The following is a 22060-nucleotide window of genomic DNA, read 5'->3' as shown; positions in this document are numbered from 1 at the left end:
TGTATTAGCCTTAAGTAATATTCTAATTTTGTGACACACGGAATTTTGGATTTTCATTTGTTGCCACTTCAAATCATCAAAATTAAATGAAATAAACATTTGAATGCATCAGTCTGTGTGCAATGAATACATATAATGTACAAGTTACACCTTTTGAATGCAATTACTGAAATAAATCAAGTTTTTCAAAATATTCTAATTTACTGGCTTTTACCTGTGTGTGTGTGTGTGTGTGTGTGTGTGTGTGTGTGTGTATATATATATATATGTGTATATATGTATATATGTATATATATATATATATATATATATATATATATATATATATATATATATATATATATATATACAGTATACATACAGTATATAGACACACAAACACACACGTTTGTGATGGGAATTGATAAGGTCCGGCTTCACTCTTTCGATTCTGCTTAACGATTAGGTTCCTTAACGGTTCTCTTATCGATTCTTATTCGGAAAAAAAGAAAAACAATTAATTTTGTATAGTTTAGAGGTAAAATTACCTTAGAAAGCCTATAGTGAAGACATATTTGTAGTATAGAAGAACAACATATTCTTCTGTAGAATTTAACAAAACAATGTGGAAATTACACAAGAATGTATCATTTATAATAAATGATAAATAGGTTGTACTTGTATAGCGCTTTTCTACCTTCAAGGTACTCAAAGCGCTTTGACAGTATTTCCACATTCACCCATTCACACACACAGTCACACACTGATGGCGGGAGCTGCCATGCAAGGCGCTAACCAGCAGCCATCAGGAGCAAGGGGTGAAGTGTCTTGCCCAAGGACACAACGGACATGACTAGGATGGTAGAAGGTGGGGATTGAACCCCAGTAACCAGCAACACTCCGATTGCTGGCACGGCCACTCTACCAACTTCGCCACGCCGTCCCCATAGTAACATATGATATTAACTTATTATATGGAAAGTGAGATATGTGAAGCCTTTATAGGTTACAATTTTGATGATTGTGGCTTACAGTTTATGAAAACCTTGAATTGAAAATCTCAGAAAATTTGGGGTTTCAAAAAGTGTAAGCCAAGATCATCAAAATGCTAATAAAGGCTTGACATACCTCCCTTTGCATATAATGAGATAATATCACATGTTAGTTTCACATTTGAAGTTAATTGCTGTCAAAAATGGACTTGTACATCATATTAAATGTTTTTGTTTCACCTGTATAATACTTAGTGTAATGACTGAGAGCAAATCTCTTGGGAGGAAACCTTGCAACTTTTCACTTACTACAATTGAACATTAAACTACCGAAAATTAGGAGTAAATAAATAAACCACAAGCTAAGTCGCTGCTTGGTGACATTCGTCTAGCGGAGGACATGAACTGGAGCGGGAACTGCCTACATTGGAGCCAGTCAGAATCTGTTTCTCGTCATGCTCATCTAAATGAGAAGGCATTCATTTCAATTTTTAATTTAACAAAAAAACATGATAGGCGGTGAGTTGTTTTACTCAGATGACGTGCTAGCGTTAGTGCTGCCAGGGATGAGACCGCAGCGGTTCAAAACATTCATAATTGTTGAATGCAGTGTGTTCAAATGTTTCTGCATATTGCTCGTATGTCCTCCTCTTGATAAAAAAGCAGCTTTATAATTATTACAAGTAGCGATGTTGCTATCTTTTTCTTGTAAAATGTGTTTTTGGACCAGGCATCGCATCATTAGATCTGACATCACTACGCAGTATGCGCGTTGCGATTGACGTCATCCCCACCCAGAAGCATCGATAAGGAATTGATACAATGGTAACCGGTTCTTGTCTGTTCTGAACAATAACCGGTTTTTGATTTCCATCCTTTCGTGCATACCGTATTTTTCGGACTATAAGTCGCTCCGGAGTATAATTCGCACCGGCCGAAAATGCATAATAAAGAAGGAAAAAAACATATAAGTCGCATTTTTGGGGGAAATGTATTTGATAAAACCCAACACCAAGAATAGACATTTGAAAGGCAATTTAAAATAAATAAAGAATAGTGAACAACAGGCTGAATAAGTGTACGTTATATGACGCATAAATAACCAACTGAGAATGGCCTGGTATGTTAACGTAACATATTATGGTAAGAGTCATTTAAATAACTATAACATATAAAACATGCTATACGTTTACCAAACAATCTCTCACTCCTAATCGCTAAATCCCATGAAATCTTATACATCTAGTCTCTTACGTGAATGAGCTAAATAATATTATTTGATATTTTACGGTAATGTGTTAATAATTTCACACATAAGTCGCTCCTGAGTATAAGTCGCACCCCCGGCCAAACTATGAAAAAATCTGCGACTTATAGTCCGAAAAATACAGTATGTGTGTGTGTATGAACAAAATTGATTAATCGCAATAATATATTTTAATTATTTGACACTACTAATAAAAAAAAAATACACACATATATATATATATATATATATATATATATATATATATATATATCTATCCATCCATTTTCTACCGCTTATTCCCTTCGGGGTCGCGGGGGGCGCTGGAGCCTATCTCAGCTACAATAGGGCGGAAGGCGGGGTACACCCTGGACAAGTCGCCATCTCATCGCAGGGCCAACACATATAGACAGACAACATTCACACTCACATTCACACACTGGGGCCAATTTAGTGTTGCCAATCAACCTATCCCCAGGTGCATTTCTTTGGAGGTGGGAGGAAGCCGGAGTACCCGGAGGGAACCCACGCAGTCACAGGGAGAACATGCAAATTCCACACAGAAAGATCCCGAGCCCGGGATTGAACCCAGGACTACTCAGGACCTTCGTATTGTGAGGCAGACACACTAACCCCTCTTCCACCGTGCTGCCCTAAATACAGTATATATATTAAATATTAAATATTGATGGTTTTTTTTATATGTAAACAAATTCAAGTAATATATTGTATGAATGGATATATAGCCTATGTTATTCAATCACAATTGACTAGTGATTCGCAGAAAATGTGGCCACTGAAAAACTTTGATCAATCATAAGCATGACACCCGTGAGTGTCTGGAGCCTCGGCGGTAAGATGAGGCGTTGGCCGCACCTTTACTCTGGCAGCTGGCGGCTTGGGCGATGAGGGGTCGGCTCTCCAGCGGCGGGATGCGCACAGCCCTGATTTACACTCCAGCCAGTCCCACCCAGCCCTTAGAGCCAATCCTTGTCTAGAAGTGATGGATCTGACTTGCCAACTTCTCTTACCCGCCTTGTTCTAACATGTGATGCCAGATATACAGCAGTGGCAATTGTTAAAGACTGCAAGGGAAGTTCAGCTTCCCCTAAAATATTAAAAAAAAAGTGGTCAAATATGTTCTTTTGTGTTTGTATTTCATTGACTAAATGCGTTAGAATGCGTTTAACTTTTGTTTAGAATCAGCTACTTGGGTGACTGTTGGCGCAACTTTTTTTATTTATGACAGTGGGGGCGTCAAACGAGACAATCATTAGATAAATACTCCACTTTGTCCTGCCCACGGACGGTGAGCGAATGAAGAATACTGATTGAAAGGGGGGTCGCCGGGCTTCCGGATGATTGAATGCCCTGTCTGGGCTAAATCCCTTTTTGACTAACAGCAAAATAAGGGAATCAGCAATCTTGAAATATAAAACACTGCTGAAGCATTTTTCAACGTTCATTCTGTTTTTCCTGTTAATATGGAGATATTTACAACTTTTTTGATGAAGTTTTCTTTATAAAATCTAGCATTTTATATATATATGTTAATGGAGAATATACTTATGTTTATAGAATACCGTATTTTTCGGAGTATAAGTCGCACCGGCCGAAAATGCACAATAAAGAAGGAAAAAAACATATAAGTCGCACTGGAGTATAAGTCGCATTTTTTGTGGAAATGTATTTGATAAAATCAACACCAAGAATAGACATTTGAAAGGCAATTTTAAATAAATAAAGAATAGTGAACAACAGGCTGAATAAGTGTACGTTATATGACGCATAAATAACCAACTGAGAACGTGCCTGGTATGTTAACGTAACATATTATGGTAAGAGTCATTCAAATAACTATAACATATAGAACATGCTATACGTTTACCAAACAATCTGTCACTCCTAATCGCTAAAGTCCATGACATCTTATACGTCTAGTCTTTTACGTGAATGAGCTAAATAATATTATTTGATATTTTACGGTAATGTGTTAATAATTTCACACAAGTTGCTCCTGAGTATAAGTCACACCCCCGGCCAAACTATGAAAAAAAACTGCGATTTATAGTCCGAAAAATACGGTAGCTGAAAAATAGCTTGCTCTACTTGAAAGATCAGCAGCTGCAACTGGTATACAGCCTGTTACTTTTTACAATAACAATAACAATTTTTAAATGTATGTGAATTATTTTCAGCATTAAAATATATATATGTATATATATATATATATATATATATATATATATATATATATATGCATCATCAACAATTATAGAAATTATACGATGTCACATTGACCACACCCATAGCCACGCCCCACCACCAGATGTTGATTTCAAGCTGGGGGAAACCCTATATATATATATATATATATATATATATATATATATATATATATATATATATATATATATATATATATATATATATGCATCATCAACAATTATAGAAATTATACGATGTCACATTGACCACACCCATAGCCACGCCCCACCACCAGATGTTGATTTCAAGCTGGGGGAAACCCTATATATATATATATATATATATATATATATATATATATATATATATATTGCTAATAGTAACAAAAGCTATCTGGCCCATTAACTTGTAGCGTATTAACATTTTGAATGTCCAATCTTTTGTCTTTAGAGTTAAGCTTGGAGAACCTGCGCACTTGCTTTCAGATCGTCAACGGCTACCTGTTCTTGTCTCCGACAGAATTCCTTCAGGTGAGATATACGGACAGATACAATTAATTGATTTACTGCGGATGTTCATAGCACATATAAAGTGACGTAATCGCCCAGATAACAGACATTTGGCATACTATGTGCAATGATAATGATATGCTGTGATTTTTTTTTTTTTTTTTTTTCAAAGAACTTTGCAGAATCACTGTGTCAGTCGTTTTGTGTTCTGCTGAAAGACATCACCAATGAGGGGCAGGTCCAAGTGCTGAAGGTAGGTCTTGTCTGCTAATTATCATCTGAAAACTCTTACTAACATTTCATAAGTCTTACAGGCAGTATTTCAGAAATGTATTTAACTATGAATTAAATCAGTGGTTTTTAACCTGGGTTCGATCGAACCCTAGGGGTTCGGTGAGTCGGCCTCAGGGGTTCGGCGAAGCCTCCGCTGCGGAGGTCAAGACACACCCGACTCATCGTGTAAATAAAAACTTCTCCCTATTGGCGTACTATGGATACCCCCAAACAATGTTCCCTCTAATTTTCCATATGCGTGAGCAAACGCAAAAACTCCTTGAGCATTCAGTGGAGCACATGTGAGCAACATCAGACGTGCACACGCACTGTGGCCACACCAGCAGCACACCTGTCCCAAACCTGACTAAATAACAAGTTAAATGTTTTATTATTATAACGTATTTTCCGCACTATAAGGCGCACCGGATTATAAGGCGCACCTTCAATGAATGGCATATTTCAAAACTTTGTTCATATATAAGGCGCACCAGATTATAAGGCACACCTATGTCAACATAACAGTCAGATAGGTCAGTCAAACTTTATTAATAGATTACAAACCAGCGTTCTGACAACTCTGTTCACTCCCAAAATGAATAAACAGCTGATTTACTCGTGTTCCGGTAAATCAAACGTTAGTGCAATCACAATATAGTAACACTCGAAATAGTGCAGAGCAATAACAATATATCAATAACTCAACGTTGCTCAAACGTTAATGTCACACAACACAACACACAAAATAACCTGTAAAGCTCACTTTATGAAATTATTGCTCATCCACGAATCACTCGAATTCTTCTTCTTCAGTGTCTGAATTAAACAGTTGGGCGAATACGGCATCCAACATGCCCGACTCCGTCTCGTGGAAGTCGTCATTAATGGAGTCAGTGTCGCTGCTGTTGTCTAGCAGTTCAGTGACAATTCCTGCCTTCCTGAAAGCTCAGACCACAGTTGATACTGATATATCAGCCTAGGCATTTACGATCCACTGGCAGATAGTGGCGTATGTCGTCCGGCGCCGTCTCCGTCTTGGTGAACGTGTGTTCGCCTTCTGTCATCCACTGTTCCCACGGAGTTAGCAGTCTAGCTTTGAATGCCCTGTTGACACCAATATCTAGTGGCTGGAGTTCTTTTGTCAATCCGCCCGGAATGACGGCGAATATTGAATTAGGCGCGTAAGCGTGTCTCTTAATGTGATGTTATGAGCTAGGCTAGGGAATATAACAACTACACTACCCAGCATGCAACAGGAGTGACGAGCGTGAGCGGTAGGCCTGAGAAGCGTTGTTTTATGTCGCCAAGACTCGCCATGCCGGCAGTTAGAATGTGGTTATGAGCACGCTGTGAGTAAACGTTGAGAACTCAGCCAACACGCCTCGTCTTCATTACATATAATTAGACAGACAACACACTTAATAGGAGCCATTTTTGGGTCTTTACATAAACACACAAATGGAAATGAAACGTCATATATCCCAGCATGCACCGCGCGCTTCTTCTTCTACGGGGGGAAAAGATGGCGGCTGTTTATCGTAGTTGCGAGACCTAAACTTTATGAAAATGAAGTTTGTTGTGGCTCAATATTTGTCCATATATAAGGCGCACCGGATTATAAGGCGCACTGTCAGCTTTTGACAAAATTGGAGGTTTTTAGGTGCGTCTTATAGTGCGGAAAATACGGTAATCAAATGACAGAGGTAATTTCCATAATATTATTTTCTAGTATAAGTGTTTTGGCCCACTTACAATGACAATCACAAAAAATATTGTTTTTCAAGAGCTGTGTACTAGTATTGTATGTCTGGGTGGGGTTCCTGCTTTGGAAATAATGTGTACCCCTTTCAGATATCGCATTTAGTTCCCACTAAAACATTCACATGTTGCACAATAAGATGTAAACATGGGATCAGTTATTGCTAAGAAAGCCCTGGAATTTGTTATACCATTTATTAAAACATATCTTTGCGAGCAATCCTTTTCAAGGATGCTGGACAAAAAAAGGAAGAAAAAGAACCGACTTTGCTGTGAGAATGACACGAGAGTGACACTTGCCAAGGTGAAGCCACGCATATCTGAACTGGTCTCTCAAAGGCAACAGCAGAAGTCACACTGATTTGCAGGTGTGTAATTTGTTGTGAGTTCATAGACTGTGTTGGTTTTGTTCCTTGAACAAGGGGTTTTTCATGCACGATTCATTTTGTGCACCAGCAAAAAAACATAACTTTGTCTTGAATTTGAAAAAAAGCAACATTTTATTTTTCACTAATAAGAAGGGTTCGGTTCGGAACCACTGAATTAAATGGACTAACTTTACCTGACCCATATCCCAGCCCCAAATACAAGGAAGGATTTTCTTCCTAACTAAGTCCCCTTTAGCCTGCCATTGTTTCCCAAGCACATTTCTGTCTTTTTCATCATATGTGTTATTTTATTCCTATATATTCACAAAGAGCAGGCTTCTTTGCAATTTTCTCCCTGTAATTCTCCTTGCTTGCCATGTTTTTCAACTTCCACCCCTCTGTGTTTCTGCAGGTGGTAGAAATAGCTTTAAAGGTTAGCCCCATACTTGGAGCTCACATGTTCCAGCCCCTGCTGCCAGCTGTCCTCAGAGGTATAGTGAATGGCGAGGTGAGTTTTGTGTGTGTTTGCATGTTTCCTTAGCTTCAGTTATTTACACACACGTTAGATAATCGTTGTTTGCTTCTTTGTAGCAGACATTCTAATAAATAACCTTTTTTTAGGCCCCGTTTGGGTTGCCAATTTCTATTTTTTATTTTTTTTAATAACCCCATTAATTGATCATTCAGCATAGTTAAAGGTTAGAGCAGGTCTACATACTGCTGTGTCAGTTTCTAATTAGCTGCTAGGTAATTAAAGAACATGTGCATGTATTTGTGTTCTATAATTGAGTGTTTGTGTCTTTGTACAGATATACCCTGTGGTGATGTCCACCTACTTAGGCATCATGGGCCGCATCCTGCTACAGAATTCCAGCTTCTTCTCATCGCTGCTCACTCAAATGGCCTCAGAGTGTGGCCAGGAGGTGAGATTCGGTGCCTGCCCTTCATTTCTGTCTCCTCAGCAGTCTCTTTGAATGCCTGTTAAAGACAGTGCCTCAAAGTGCCTGTGAAAAGTGAGTCATTCCATAAACCAAGCTCAAATTGATGAGCCATGGAATTGCAAATGGTACCATTTTGGGGCCCTAAGTTAAAGCTCTTTTTCTTTTATTCCGAAACTTCGAAATTATTTTTGCCCCAACTATAGGGAGATTATTTTTTTCACATAGAGTTTTTAGTTTGGCTTTTTTTAAATTGAAGTAGATGCAAGGAAATATTAAGCAGTCTAAATCATCTCTTTGTTGTCACTCCACCTGCTTCTTTTATTTGTCAGCAGAGAAAATAAGGAAAGGTATTTTTTCACCCTTCCATCCATCCACCCTGGACAAGTCGCCACCTCATCGCAGGGCCAAAACAGATAGACAGACAAGCATTCACACTCACATTCACACACTGGTTTAATGTTGCTCAATAGCCTATCCCCAGGTGCATGTCTTTAGAGGTGGGAGGAAGCCAAAGTACCTGGAGAAATCCCACGCACCAAACACCAAAATTAATTTAGTAGTCCTCCGAGACCGTTGACTTACATTCTTTTATATTTAACAAAGGCATTAAAACCTTGCTTCCCATCTCTTCATACAACAGATTGACCAGCTGTTGTGCAATGTGATTGAGATGTGGGTGGACCGCATGGACAACATCACGCAGCCTGAAAGGAGGAAGCTGTCGTCTCTAGCCCTGCTTTCCCTACTACCAGCTGACAACGGGTAGGAGACATCTGTCAATTATTCGGGTGAATTTGGGATTTTAAGAATGTCACCGTGTCATAATAAAAAAATATATTCATGTATTCATTTGCTGCAAGGCTCTGGGGGCATGGCATCCATTGAAAGGTATCTACTTGGGCTCGGCACGGTTTTACCAGCTCTGACACATTTCCATAGACACCAGGAATCACCATGTACTATGAGATACTATTTCTATCACAGGTTCATTCTAGTGGTTAGTTCATTGAAGGACTCCACAGTCTTCCACTTTGCTGTGGCAGTCCTTTTACTTCCTCTCAATTGAACAATTGTGGCCAGAAGTCACACACTGAGAGGTAATCACAAAAGACCCTTGATCTCCTCCATTTGTGTCTTTAAGGTTATTTTTGTGTTTCCTCTGTACATTTTTGAGTACTCCAACCTTTGTAGATCGTAAAAGCAGGATTGGAGCATTTGATAGTTTTTTGTTTTATTATTTTAGAAGGAATATTTGTAAAAAAAAAAAGAAATGTATATCTGTAAAACTTACTCCAAATATGATAGATTTGAGGGCATTTTCCTCATGTCGTACAGTTCTGAATGAAACTTGTCTTCAAAATGTTTGCGGCCCTTCACTACGGGTTGTGTATACGATAAGCTTTTCTTGTGATCATTCTGTTGCGCACACTGATGCACTTTTTTAATCAAGAAGGCTGATATTTCTGCAGTCTTGATTGTGTAATGTTAGACAGCCATGAAATCTTTTGTCAAGCCCCCGTGCTTACTTGACATTTCCAATCGGATACGACAGCCTTGGCTGGTTGGTTTCTGCATGAAAAATCAACTATCACACATACCATCACAGCTCCAATTGGAATGTGGTTTCCGTCTTCTTCCGAGTTTGCCATTATGTATCTAATTATTTCAATCCTTTCTTTTAGAGTGTTGTAAAAGTTGTCAAAAGGTTTCCAAAGTTTACCCAACTTATGCTATTAATATCCTGTACCGCTAATTTGCTTCCAACAATCCAATGAACAGGGCAAGGGAGTGGATAAGGGCAGTATTTAGTAGTACAAATTAGCTGCAGCAGACCTGACAGGGGTTCGTTAAGACTCCATGTTCTCTAAATGTGATTAAATGTTGGCTGGTAAGTGCGGCCACTGGCTGGTTCATCAATTATTTTTCAAACATCCTGATCAGTTACTTGAATGTTAATTATCAGAGCTTTGATGTTGCAGAAACAAGATGTTCCTTTCGGGGACGTGTAAGGGGATAAGATTAGGGATGTCCCGATCCAGATTTTTGCACTTTCGATCCGATACCGATACTGACCGATACTGGCCTATCCGAGCATGTATTAAAGTTTAAAGTTATTTAGCCTACTTAGTTGTCAGAATCATGTTGAAAAGGGTTTTAGTACTCTTGATAACAACTAGCCAGCTGAATTAGGGGAGTTTGAATAATACACAATGGTTGGTAACAAGAAACTGACCTGTTTATTCAAGGATGAACACAAAATAGACAAAATTATACATGACAAACAGAAATGGCATCATTGAACTAGGGCTGGGCGATATGGCCTTTTTTAAATATTGCGATATTTTAAGGCCATATTGCGATACACGATATATATCTCGATATTTTGCCTTAGCCTTGAATGAACACTTGATGCATATAATCACAGCAGTATGATGATTCTATGTGTCTACATTAAAACATTCTTCTTCATACTGCATTAATATATGCTACTTTTAAACTTTCATGCAGAGAGGGAAATCACAACTAAAAAAAATCACTATTTTTTTCATACAGTGTTGATGTGGAAATGTTTGCCTCGGCATTTTGATGGTGTGGACGTGTGGCACCGAATGGAGATATGTGACGTGTGTAAGAAGGTGCGCTCGCTGTCTGTAAGAGGGAGACACAGGAAAAAGAGAGAAGAGCCTGTCGTGTAATGCCAGCAGCTAAAAGCAACTGCGTGAGAATCCACAGACCTGTGGATGTGTTGAAGGTGTGCTGGAAAATGCGGAACGGAAATTAGGGACTAGCAGAAAAGTGGAATGTATTATTTAAATCGGTGCGTTGGAAAACACGGACCGAAGTTTTTTTTAAACTGGATCTGGATCGGCATTTTCCCATGCCTTGCCGATACGCATTTTTTTGCAAATATCGGCGGCCGATCCGATCCAAATATCGGATCGGGACATCCCTAGATAAGATAGAAGTTATTAGATTCTGAATCTACAAGTAAAATGTAGTTTGTGTTTTTTTGGAAGCCCGAGACACAGTTGTGCTTCTTGACTTTACCTGGCTGAATATATGAGTGGTTTCAACATAACTGTTCTTTGGCAAATCTTCAGTCAACAATACCAACCAATAACTTGGACCACACTCATATTTTGTATCCCTGGATGTTATGTGCTCGCGTTTGGTCTCTGCACAATAATCATTGAGCCACCCTAAAGCTTTAACGCTTATATAAGTGACGCACAATATGGGAATGTGTCATGCCATGCGGCCAATAAACATTTTGTCAAGCGCTGTTGCTTGCACCTCATTTCAAATGCTTAGTTATTTCACCATTAAAGCGCTGAGGCTATTTATAGAATCCGTCACATTGAATCCATCTCCATATTATATTACTTGACAGTGCAGTGCATTGATGTCTGCTTCCATTTCATAGGTAACCAAAAATCGAAAGGGACTTCAGTGCTCATGTTATGATATGCTAATGATACACTGACACTGTCAGTCATTTTTAAAAGTTACTTTATTGTTCAGTTTGTGATAATTTGTTTAAGAAGCGACCAGTAGAGCCTGCGAACAAAAAAGTAGATGAAAGAAACCCTTTTGCACTAATTGGGTTATTTAGCAAATTAATCAGTAAAATGGTCAGTATTAACTGCTTGAAAAGGGGAAAGCACTTGCAAGAACATAAAACAAAAACTTAAAATGTGATTTGTCAGATCAGCAGGTAGAAGACAAAACCACATATTATATGTTCTGATAAAACTGTTTATTTATAGATGTTTTAAAAAAAAAAAAAAAGTTTTTTACATCTACACCACAAATAGGGCAGATTACATTGTAAATCTAAAACCGCAAAATACTAACCCTGTTTTAAGAACAGTAAGAAATAAACGTAAAGTATAGATGAATACATCAAAAAGCAAGAGGGAAAAAGGAATGATCTAAAAATGTAACTTTTACTAATGGAAATACCTCACAAATTGATGTTTGGCTTTGCTGGCTACAAATATATTTTCTGGGTGTTAGTTTATAAAATGGCGACATTGCCAGTCCAGAGTGTATACCGCCTTCCGCCCAAGTTCAATCCACCCGTGACATCGAGGGAGACAAATGGGTAGATAGACTGAGGATTTATCTAGAAGCTTTTCATTGTACTCCTATTTCCCACTGTGTTTACGTTTTTTTGGCGATTTTCCTCTGTGTGCTGCGACGTGACCGGCTGGCTCTCTGTCGCCTTGGAAACGCTCGATGCTGCTTTGCAGAACATAGACTTTCTTATCTCTGCCAAAGAGATTATTTTCGCCAGGGTTTGTGTGTGTGTTTGCTAGCAACATAATTCAAACAGTTTGAGGAATTTTTCAGGAAATGTCCAAAAAAAAGGAATTCTTCTCATCTACTACAAACACACTTTACTTTCTGTTCACGGAGTTCCACGCTTCCCACCTTGTCGGCTCTGCGGTGCACAGAGGATTTCTGGGAGATTTACTTTTTCAGACCCGGTCAACGCTAAAACGCCAGAAAAAAACTACACATGAAGTTTTTGTTTGATACGCCACGCGTCACGGCATTATTGTGAATACCCAAAGTTCTTACAATATAAAGAGTCTTTTGCACATATGTAACGTTTTTTTTCATGCAGGTTGTACCTACTGTATCTATATTTTGATTGTCCTCTGCCTTCTTTGATCTTTGCACTGCGATGTATTACGATGTTGGCTCAAGTGTGCAGGTTGGAAAAAGAAAGGTTTCTTTGAAATGCCAAAGGTACAATGTTGAGGGTTGTACCTAAAAGAAAGCACTGTAGCACTGATAGATGGAATCGATTGACTTTTCTCTGGGCTGCCATGTGTATTTTGACAGCCACTTAATCACTCGCAAGACTCAACAGACTGTGGCTCTCAATTACAAGCACCTATTTTTGTCGCCCTACAAAATATTGTGTGTCATCAGTGACCGTGACTTCTGTATAACCTGATGTTGTTTGTGTGTCATCAGTGTGATCCAAGAAAAGTTTTGCGGCATTATCAACATCTGTGTCGAGTCACTGCATGACGTGATGACAGAAGACCCTGAGACAAACACATTCAAAGAGTAAGTATGTATGTCTGTCTTTTCTAATAATGGTATTGATCCTATACATTACATATTGATCCATATTTACCCAAAACAAATCTGGGCAAAAATAAAAAATACAGTTTGTCTAATAGCAGTCAGCCACGTAAGGGAGAGAGCTGTGTGTCTGATGCATTTTGTCTTGTACCGGTATATTTATTATTTCTAAATGTGTGTTGCTAAATATTTTGGTTGTGATGGATACTAAAACTAGGTTACATGATGGCACCGGCGCCAACGTAAAGGATAGTATAGTAACCAGACGGAAAAAAAAGTATCAGTGCTAAATGAATGCAGACTCAGCCACCTGCAAGAAGTGGTTTATGGTGATATTGTGCAAGTAATGCATTTTAAGTGGTGAAGCGTTTTGACAGAAGTACACTGAGTTTAATTATCTTTTTTTTTTTTTTTACTTAATTGCCAACCGTAACACGCCAACAGCAGTCCCCAGGTCCATTAGAACACACGTTTGCTGTGGCGCTTGCCACAGTAATACACAACACTTCCTCATTATGTACTAATCACAGTCAGGGTCAGCAAGGTGCGTCCATGTACCCCGAAATTTTTAACGTCAACATTACAACATAGGCAAGTTGTTTTTGTATATTCTCTGTGTTCTGTATTGCCACTGACTTTGCTGTGATAATTAGGACAATATGTTGTGGATTTTATTTCATATTTTTGAATTTGTTACTCAGTTATCATTTTATTTATATTATTTAAGTAGTCAAATTACCATTGTCTTCAACTCGCAGGTGCCATAATTCCGTATAAATACATTTTAAATAAAATTCATGTTTTCCATTTTTTAGTACTGGTTCAGGCAGCGGTTAAGCACCAGCACCAAAAGGTACTAGCACCAAGTAACAACTTGGTGCTAGTAAATGTAAACAATACACATCCCTAGTCTTTGGTCTATGTAGGTTCAAGGCTGAATGCAGCAACAGTATTCTTTAAATATACAGTATATTAAGGAAGATTTAGATGAAATAGCTGGCCTAAAATTTTTAAATGTAGCCATTATATATTTAACCCAGCAGACAGTTTTTAATTTGGAATTTAAGTTGTATTACATAATCTGCTCAATCATATCCTTACTCTATTTATGTATACATATTTAACTGCACAGCCTTTTATCTGATGACCAAAAATTCATCAAACATATTTTCATTTGTGACCCAGACCAGAGTGCCGAAGCACACGAGTGTGAATGCAGCCTTTGCGAAAAACATTGGCAAATTATGAATTAAATATATATAACGGTATTGAAGTCCCCCCCACATAAAAAAATCATACAAAAAGAATACAGGGTCAATACAGTAACACAAATGTATATAAAAAGGTTACTCAGGATGTAAGAATCAGAATGTCATTTTTTTTTTAGACAAAATACGGTTTCTATATGGTAGGGGTCGGCAACCCGCGGCTCCGGAGCCGCATGCGGCTCTTTGATCACTCTGATGCGGCTCAGCAGCTTACTTGCCGAATCCCCCGATTTTACCGGGAGACTTCCGGATTTCAGTGCCTCTCGCAGAAATTTGATTAATATTCACCGATTTTCACCCTTACAGTTATAATAAGGGCGTGCCATGATGGTACAGCAATCTGTATTAACAGCGTGCCAGCCCAACCACTTGTTATTCAGTATGCATCTTCTGCTTGCACACGTACGTGACAGCAAGGCATACTTGGTCAACAGCCACACAGGTTGCACTGACGGTGACCATATAAAACAACTTTAACACTCTTACTAATAATGCGCCACACTTTGAACCAAAACCAAACAAGAATGACAAACACATTTCGGGAGAACATCTGCACCTTAACACAACATAAACACAACAGGACAAATACCCAGAATTCCATGCAGCCCTGACTCTTCCAGGCTACATTATACACCCCTGCTACCACCAAACCCCGCCCCCATCCCAACCCCCGCTCCCTCACACATCAACCCCCCCCCCCCCCTCTGTGCGTCGGTTGAGGTGGGCGGGGTTTGGTAGCGGGGGTGTTTAATGTATCCCGGAAGAGTTAGGGCTGCATGGGATTCTGGGTATTTGTGCTGTTGTGTTACGGTGCAAAAGTTCTCCCGAAATGTGTTTGTCATTCTTGTTTGGTGTGGGTTCACAGTGTGGCGCATTATTAGTAAGAGTGTTAAAGTTTTTTTTATACCGCCACCGTCAGTGTAACCTGTGTGGTTGTTGACCAAGTATGCCGTGCTGTCACCTACTGACCAAGCGGAAGCCCCATACTACGTGTGGCTGATCAGGCACGCTGGTTGTAGTGGGTGCTATATGCTGTACCATCACGGCACGCATGACGCTGACAAGCGGCATTCATATAAAACCCGCGTGCCGCACCAGCATTCAAATTCTTTATTAAGGTGTGGGCAGCGTGTCTGAGACCCCTGGTTTATACATAGCACAAAGCAAAAAAAACCTTTGTATGCAGTGTTATTTCATTTTAAATTTCAAAAATTTTTTGTGGCTCCCATTGTTTTCTATAATTTGTGAAACTGGTCAAAATGGCTCTTTGACTGGTAAAGGTTGCCGACCCCTGCTATATGGCATTTACTCACATCCCTGTATCTTTTCATTCTTTTCATCTTGCCCACTCTCCAGTGTTAAGAGAAGGGATAGCAGAGCATTATGACTGATGGGCTTAGGGAGGGTGAGCCACATCGCTGGAGTATTTTGTAGTCAAATTTTAAATCGGTTTAAGAGGAAAATGTACGATGCACATCCAGCTCAGTGTGAGGGTAGACAACACCAGTCGCCCTTTTGTGAAACTGAATCTGCCACTTTGTACGTCTAGCTCATTTCTAACCTACAAGCAGGGTGCCCTTCTCTCCACTGTCAACATTGCTCTTTTCTAGCTCTAAATGTGCCAGGGCAAAGATAAACTCCAAGCTTTGGCAGAAAGGTTGGTTTAAATTCTTTAGCTTTCTTTCTTTGCGTGTGAAATTTTTGAGTTGTACAGTATTCTTTATAAATGCAGTTAGCTGACACAGATGCAGTTTTGGGTTTAATAAACCACTCCAATGTATTTAGGAATTAGTTCCAATCTTGTGTGCGTAGACTTGTCCTTTTTCCAGTTGCCATAAGTGTTTGCTGGCAGTGCTCACTGATATTTATTTAAATATGCATTGTAATGTTAGCACATTGTATTTGGATTTGCTTATGAAGAGCAATCGAATCAAAGGCAATATATGTGGAACTCTCCTCTATATACAAGCCCTGTTTCCATATGAGTTGGGAAATTGTGTTAGATGTAAATATAAACGGAATACAATGATTTGCGAAACATTTTCAACCCATATTCAATTGAATATGCTACAAAGACAACATAATTGATGTTCAAACTGATAAACATTTTTTTTTGTTGCAAATAATCATTAACTTTAGAATTTGATGCCAGCAACACGTGACAAAGAAGTTGGGAAAGGTGGTAATAAATACTGATAAAGTTGAGGAATGCTCATCAAACACTTATTTGGAACAACCCACAGGTGTGCAGGCTAATTGGGAACAGGTGTGTGCCATGATTGGGTATAAAAACAGCTTCCCAAATAATGCTCAGTCTTTCACAAGAAAGGATGGGGCGAGGTACACCCCTTTGTCCACAACTGCGTGAGCAAATAGTCAAACAGTTTAAGAACAACGTTTCTCAAAGTGCAATTGCAAGAAATTTAGGGATTTCAACATCTACGGTCCATAATATCATCAAAAGGTTCAGAGAATCTGGAGAAATCACTCCACGTAAGCGGCATGGCCGGAAACCAACATTGAATGACCGTGACCTTCGATCCCTCAGACGGCACTGTATCAAAAACCGACATCAATCTCTAAAGGATATCACCACATGGGCTCAGGAACACTTCAGAAAACCACTGTCACTAAATACAGTTTGTCGCTACATCAGTAAGTGCAAGTTAAAGCTCTACTATGCAAAGCGAAAGCCATTCATCAACAACATCCAGAAACGCCGCCGGCTTCTCTGGGCCCGAGATCATCTAAGATGGACTGATATAAAGTGGAAAAGTGTTCTGTGGTCTGACGAGTCCACATTTCAAATTGTTTTTGGAAATAATCGACATTGTGTCATCCGGACCAAAGGGGAAGCGAACCATCCAGACTGTTATCGACGCAAAGTTCAAAAGCCAGCATCTGTGATGGTATGGGGGTGCATTAGTGCCCAAGGCATGGGTAACTTACACATCTGTGAAGGCACCATTAATGCTGAAAGGTACATACAGGTTTTGGAACAACATATGCTACAATCTAAGCGCCGTCTTTTTCATGGACGCCCCTGCTTATTTCAGCAAGACAATGCCAAGCCACATTCAGCAAGTGTTACAACAGCATGGCTTCGTAAAAAATGAGTGCGCGTACTTTCCTGCCTCGCCTGCAGTCCAGACCTGTCTCCCATCGAAAATGTGTGGCGCATTATGAAGCGTAAAATACGACAGCGGAGACCCCGGACGGTTGAACGACTGAAGCTCTACATAAAACAAGAATGGGAAAGAATTCCACTTTCAAAGCTTCAACAATTAGTTTCCTCAGTTCCCAATCGTTTGAGTGTTGTTAAAAGAAAATGTGATGTAACACAGTGGTGAACATGCCCTTTCCCAACTACTTTGGCACGTGTTGCAGCCATGAAATTCTAACTTAATTATTATTTGCAAAAAAATAAATAGTTTGAGTTTGAACATCAAAATATCTTGTCTTTGTAGTGCATTCAATTGAATATGGGTTGAAAAGGATTTGCAAATCATTGTATTCCGTATATATTTACATCTAACACAATTTCCCAACTCATATGGAAACGGGGTTTGTATTTGCTCATAATAGGGTTATAAAAACTTTTGTTTTCTCTTCACTTTCCAATTAACCGATATCAATAGCGAGCAGTATTCCTTTAGTGTGAATGTGTGTGCATACTAACTATTCTATAATTCTGTCCTGCTGTGCAAGTAGATGTATGGTTGTTAATAAGGAGTTTAATATTTTATCATTGTGTTTGCAGCTGCATGCTGATGAGCCACTTTGAAGAGCCCAAGCTGAGCGATGATGAGGAGCCTCCGACTGAGCAGGACAAGAGGAAAAAAATGGTCAGTCAACAACACACGCACACAGCTGTCATCATACATACTTACTATCTAGTATAGTAGATGCATATGTAATTTTTTCGCTTGACCCTGAAAGAGACAAGCGGTAGAAAATGGATGGATGACTGGTGGGCAAACCCATATATTATACAAATATTTCAAGCATTTATTTCTTACAATTGTGATGATTATGGCTCACAGATAATAAAAAGCACACAATGCAGTTTCTGAAAAAATTAAATTAGATACAAGCAATTAAAATATATATTATATAAAATGGATGGATGGATTATTAAACAGAGATTCTAGCATTCTAAAAAGTTTGTTTATTTCTATGAACTCAATACTTTTGCATGGATTACTGCATCAATTCAGCAAAGCATAGAAGTGATGAGTCAGTGACACTTGGTGTAATAAATGAAAGCCCAGCTTGCTTTGATAGAGGCCAATCAAGCACAGCAACACCAAAGCATATCAATTAGTTTTTGTGGTTTACATTCTTTGTGCAGGGTGTACATACAGAAACTTTAGTTAGTTTTCTGGACATCTGTCAAATCAGCAATCTTCCACATGACTGTGGAGCCTACTCACCCAGACTGAGAGACTGTTAAAAGACTCAAGAAACATTTGCAGGTGTTTTGAGTTAAAAAGCTGGCTGTGACACCATGACTATCCAACAATGAATTGGTGGTTTTCATTATCAATAGGCCATAATCATTAAATTTGCAAGAAATAGAAGCTTAAACTATTTATCTGTATTTGGAATTAATCTGATTTTCGAAGGTGAAACATATGATAGCGACAAAAAATATTTAACTTTGTTTGTTTTTTTAAATAAACATATTCTGCTGACTTTACTTGAAAAATACAGAGGCAGCTGAGTTATTGAGCCACATCAATTAAGTCACTGCAAACATCCCTAATCATGACTTTTTTTTCTTAGTAAGAAATATATATATTTTAGTATAATAGCTGCAATCCAACCTCAAAGAGAACAATTGACTTTTTGTTCTTAATACAACTATAATGTAAGGACTACGAAATTGTGTTGTTGCATATTTTGGCATATCCCAACACTGCTCTAAAGTAGCACACAGGAAAAACTCCCTACATACACACATTTAAAATCTTCAGCTTTACAAACCGCTACAGTTTGCCCCATCATCACTTTTAAGTTTAGCTCCTGCAGGACGCAAAATGGGTCATGGTGGTAGCATGCTTTAAGTCGCCTATTAGGCTGTTGGGAGAGCACTGATAAGAAATGAACACAATTATGCTTTCAATATATGCAAGTATGCATGCCTGTAAGGGATTAAGCCTTCTCCAGGCAACTTGTCGAAGTTCAACACCATCAGCTTGCATTGTTCATTTAAAATGCTGTTGTTTTAAAAATATGTACTTTCCTTCAGTTGTATTCCAAGTTAATTTCATTTCCGTACGGTTGGAGAAGTACAACAATGTTTTGTTTATTTGTTCCGGTGCAGGTTCTTGTGTACAGTATGTGTGTTTCCTGAGCCCAGTGCACTTATCACCTCATCCCAGACCCTGACTTCTTGCTACAGGGAATAGAGGAAAATCAAAAGTCGCACCTCGTTTCACTTGTTAATGCATACACTTGTGTGCTAGAGTCGGTCTGTCTGTGCGATACATTTTGAGAGAGAAAGTTTGTGAGGATAGAGCAGCCTTGTGACATTTTAGAGGACTGTTTGACTCCAGTTTGACTTTCTCCTGGCTGCACTGCCTTGCAAGTATTTTATGTGTTGAAGACCGTGTCTAATTGCTCCTAATTGGGAGAGGAGATGATGGTTATATCACTTAGTAAAATCCCATTACATTGCTAAGATTGACTGACTTAGGCTTGGCCTTTCTGGGAAGTTCACATGGGCAGAACGATTGAACCAGTGCACATGGGGCAAAACGGCTCTTTTAGCCTGTTGCAGGGTTGTCCAAAGTGTGGAGTGCAGGTCATGTTGTGCATACTGCTCTTTTTGTATTGGCCCTCAGCATTGTCTAAAAGTAAACTCAATTCATTAAAGTATCATTATTTCGGTAAATGTCTATGTAGCACAAAGTTAAGAGAGCTCAGTAGGGATAGCCAATTTTCATGAAAAAGTATATTTGATCTCCATGGCTGAGTAATATCTTTCAATGCCGATTACAAACGCATTTTGGCTCTGGCTGACACTGTATTTATTCTGAGGCTGACAATCTTGCAACTAATTGTACCTCGAGTGTGGAGCCACTACCTTTTTTCTATTTTTCAATTTTCTTAAAATGTTTTTTTTTTTGTAAATGTTTACAAATTCAAGGAATAAGTGGAGGACTATGAGGGTAAAGACTAAAGGATTTAAATTAGAGATCGACCAATTGTCAGCCGAGCCAATGATCGGTCCCAATATTTGGTATTTTGACGTATATTGGTATCGGCTTCTGCATAAGCAGCTTAATCACTTTTGAGTTCTTCTGCGTCAGCAGCTTAATTGCTTTTGAGTTTGTAACGCACGACACAATGTGATAAACCACAAATGTTCTACTTAGCTAGCTTTTACTGGAAATTTCTATCTGCTCCAAATATTGATTATCAGCCCCCTTGACTACTAATAATCAGTATCCGTATAAGCCCATAAAAACATATCCATTGATCTGTAATTTAAATGAGTTGTAGATACTGTCGTAGTTTTTTCTTTTGTGTATTTATTGTGTACCATTGACTTTTGCTCAAACAATTGTATGTTGTAAAAGAGAATAAGGAACTATTTTTATTAGTGTTGATATTGTTAAACTGTCAATAATTTGTTAAACTGTCATAAATAAAAAAACGTTAATACATGGATCGGTATTGGTATTGGCGAATCTCACTCAGTGATGATCAGTCCCAGCAGCATAAATTACCCTGATCGAAAACGTCCCTATTTAACATTTATTGACTTACTTTGTTTGGTTTAACGGTCTTTAGTGCAAAAAATGTATCAAAGTGGCCCACACACGCACCTTTTTAAAATGTTCTGTATATTGCGTAAAACTGTGTAAAACTTTTGGACACCCCTGGGCTACTGTGTCAATTGTGAGCTTGCCTTTCTTTTCATGTGTAATCATATGTTAGTGCAGGCCTGGGCAATTATTTTGACTCAGGGGCCAAATTTGGAGAAAAAAATGTGTCTGGGGGGCCGGTATATCTATTTTTAGGAACACTAATACAAAACCTCACAATAATGTCTGATTGAATGCTAAAAAACGTTATGACAGACCGCCTTTAAAAAAGGAATGGAATATTATTTTTTTTTTACTGAATGAGAACCCAATGTACATGAAAATAAAGAATGTGGGATTTACAATATTAACTATGAACGATAAAACACTGAATATTGACAACATATGAACGTCACACCCACTCTCCGTCGACATATTTTACAATCAAGCGAAACACAACAAAAATGCAACAAAACAGCAAAATATGAACGCGAAGGGTACAAATAAACCCACCTACAATCTGATATATCTGATATATCACTAAGCTCATACTTGCCAACCTTCCCGGATTTTCCGGGAGACTCCCGAAATTCAGCGCCTCTCCCG

General features: G+C 38.6%; 1 protein-coding gene across 2 annotated transcripts in view; it reads left to right on the top strand.

The window, feature by feature from the left end:
* Window positions 1–22060, top strand: part of ipo11 (importin 11) — a 245195-nt gene that overhangs the window by 177555 nt on the left and 45580 nt on the right. For both annotated transcript variants that reach the window (XM_061928189.1, XM_061928188.1), the window contains 7 exons: window positions 4876–4955; window positions 5107–5187; window positions 7746–7841; window positions 8143–8256; window positions 8915–9036; window positions 13261–13356; window positions 18403–18487. In XM_061928189.1, the coding sequence (XP_061784173.1) occupies window positions 4876–4955; window positions 5107–5187; window positions 7746–7841; window positions 8143–8256; window positions 8915–9036; window positions 13261–13356; window positions 18403–18487 (674 nt within the window). The remainder of the gene's footprint in view (window positions 1–4875; window positions 4956–5106; window positions 5188–7745; window positions 7842–8142; window positions 8257–8914; window positions 9037–13260; window positions 13357–18402; window positions 18488–22060) is intronic.

The sequence above is a fragment of the Nerophis lumbriciformis genome, linkage group LG33 (genome assembly GCF_033978685.3).
Source record: "Nerophis lumbriciformis linkage group LG33, RoL_Nlum_v2.1, whole genome shotgun sequence".
Lineage (NCBI taxonomy): Eukaryota > Metazoa > Chordata > Actinopteri > Syngnathiformes > Syngnathidae > Nerophis > Nerophis lumbriciformis.
The sequence above is the reverse complement of the archived record's forward strand: the minus strand, read 5'-3'. Positions and strand labels throughout refer to the sequence as shown.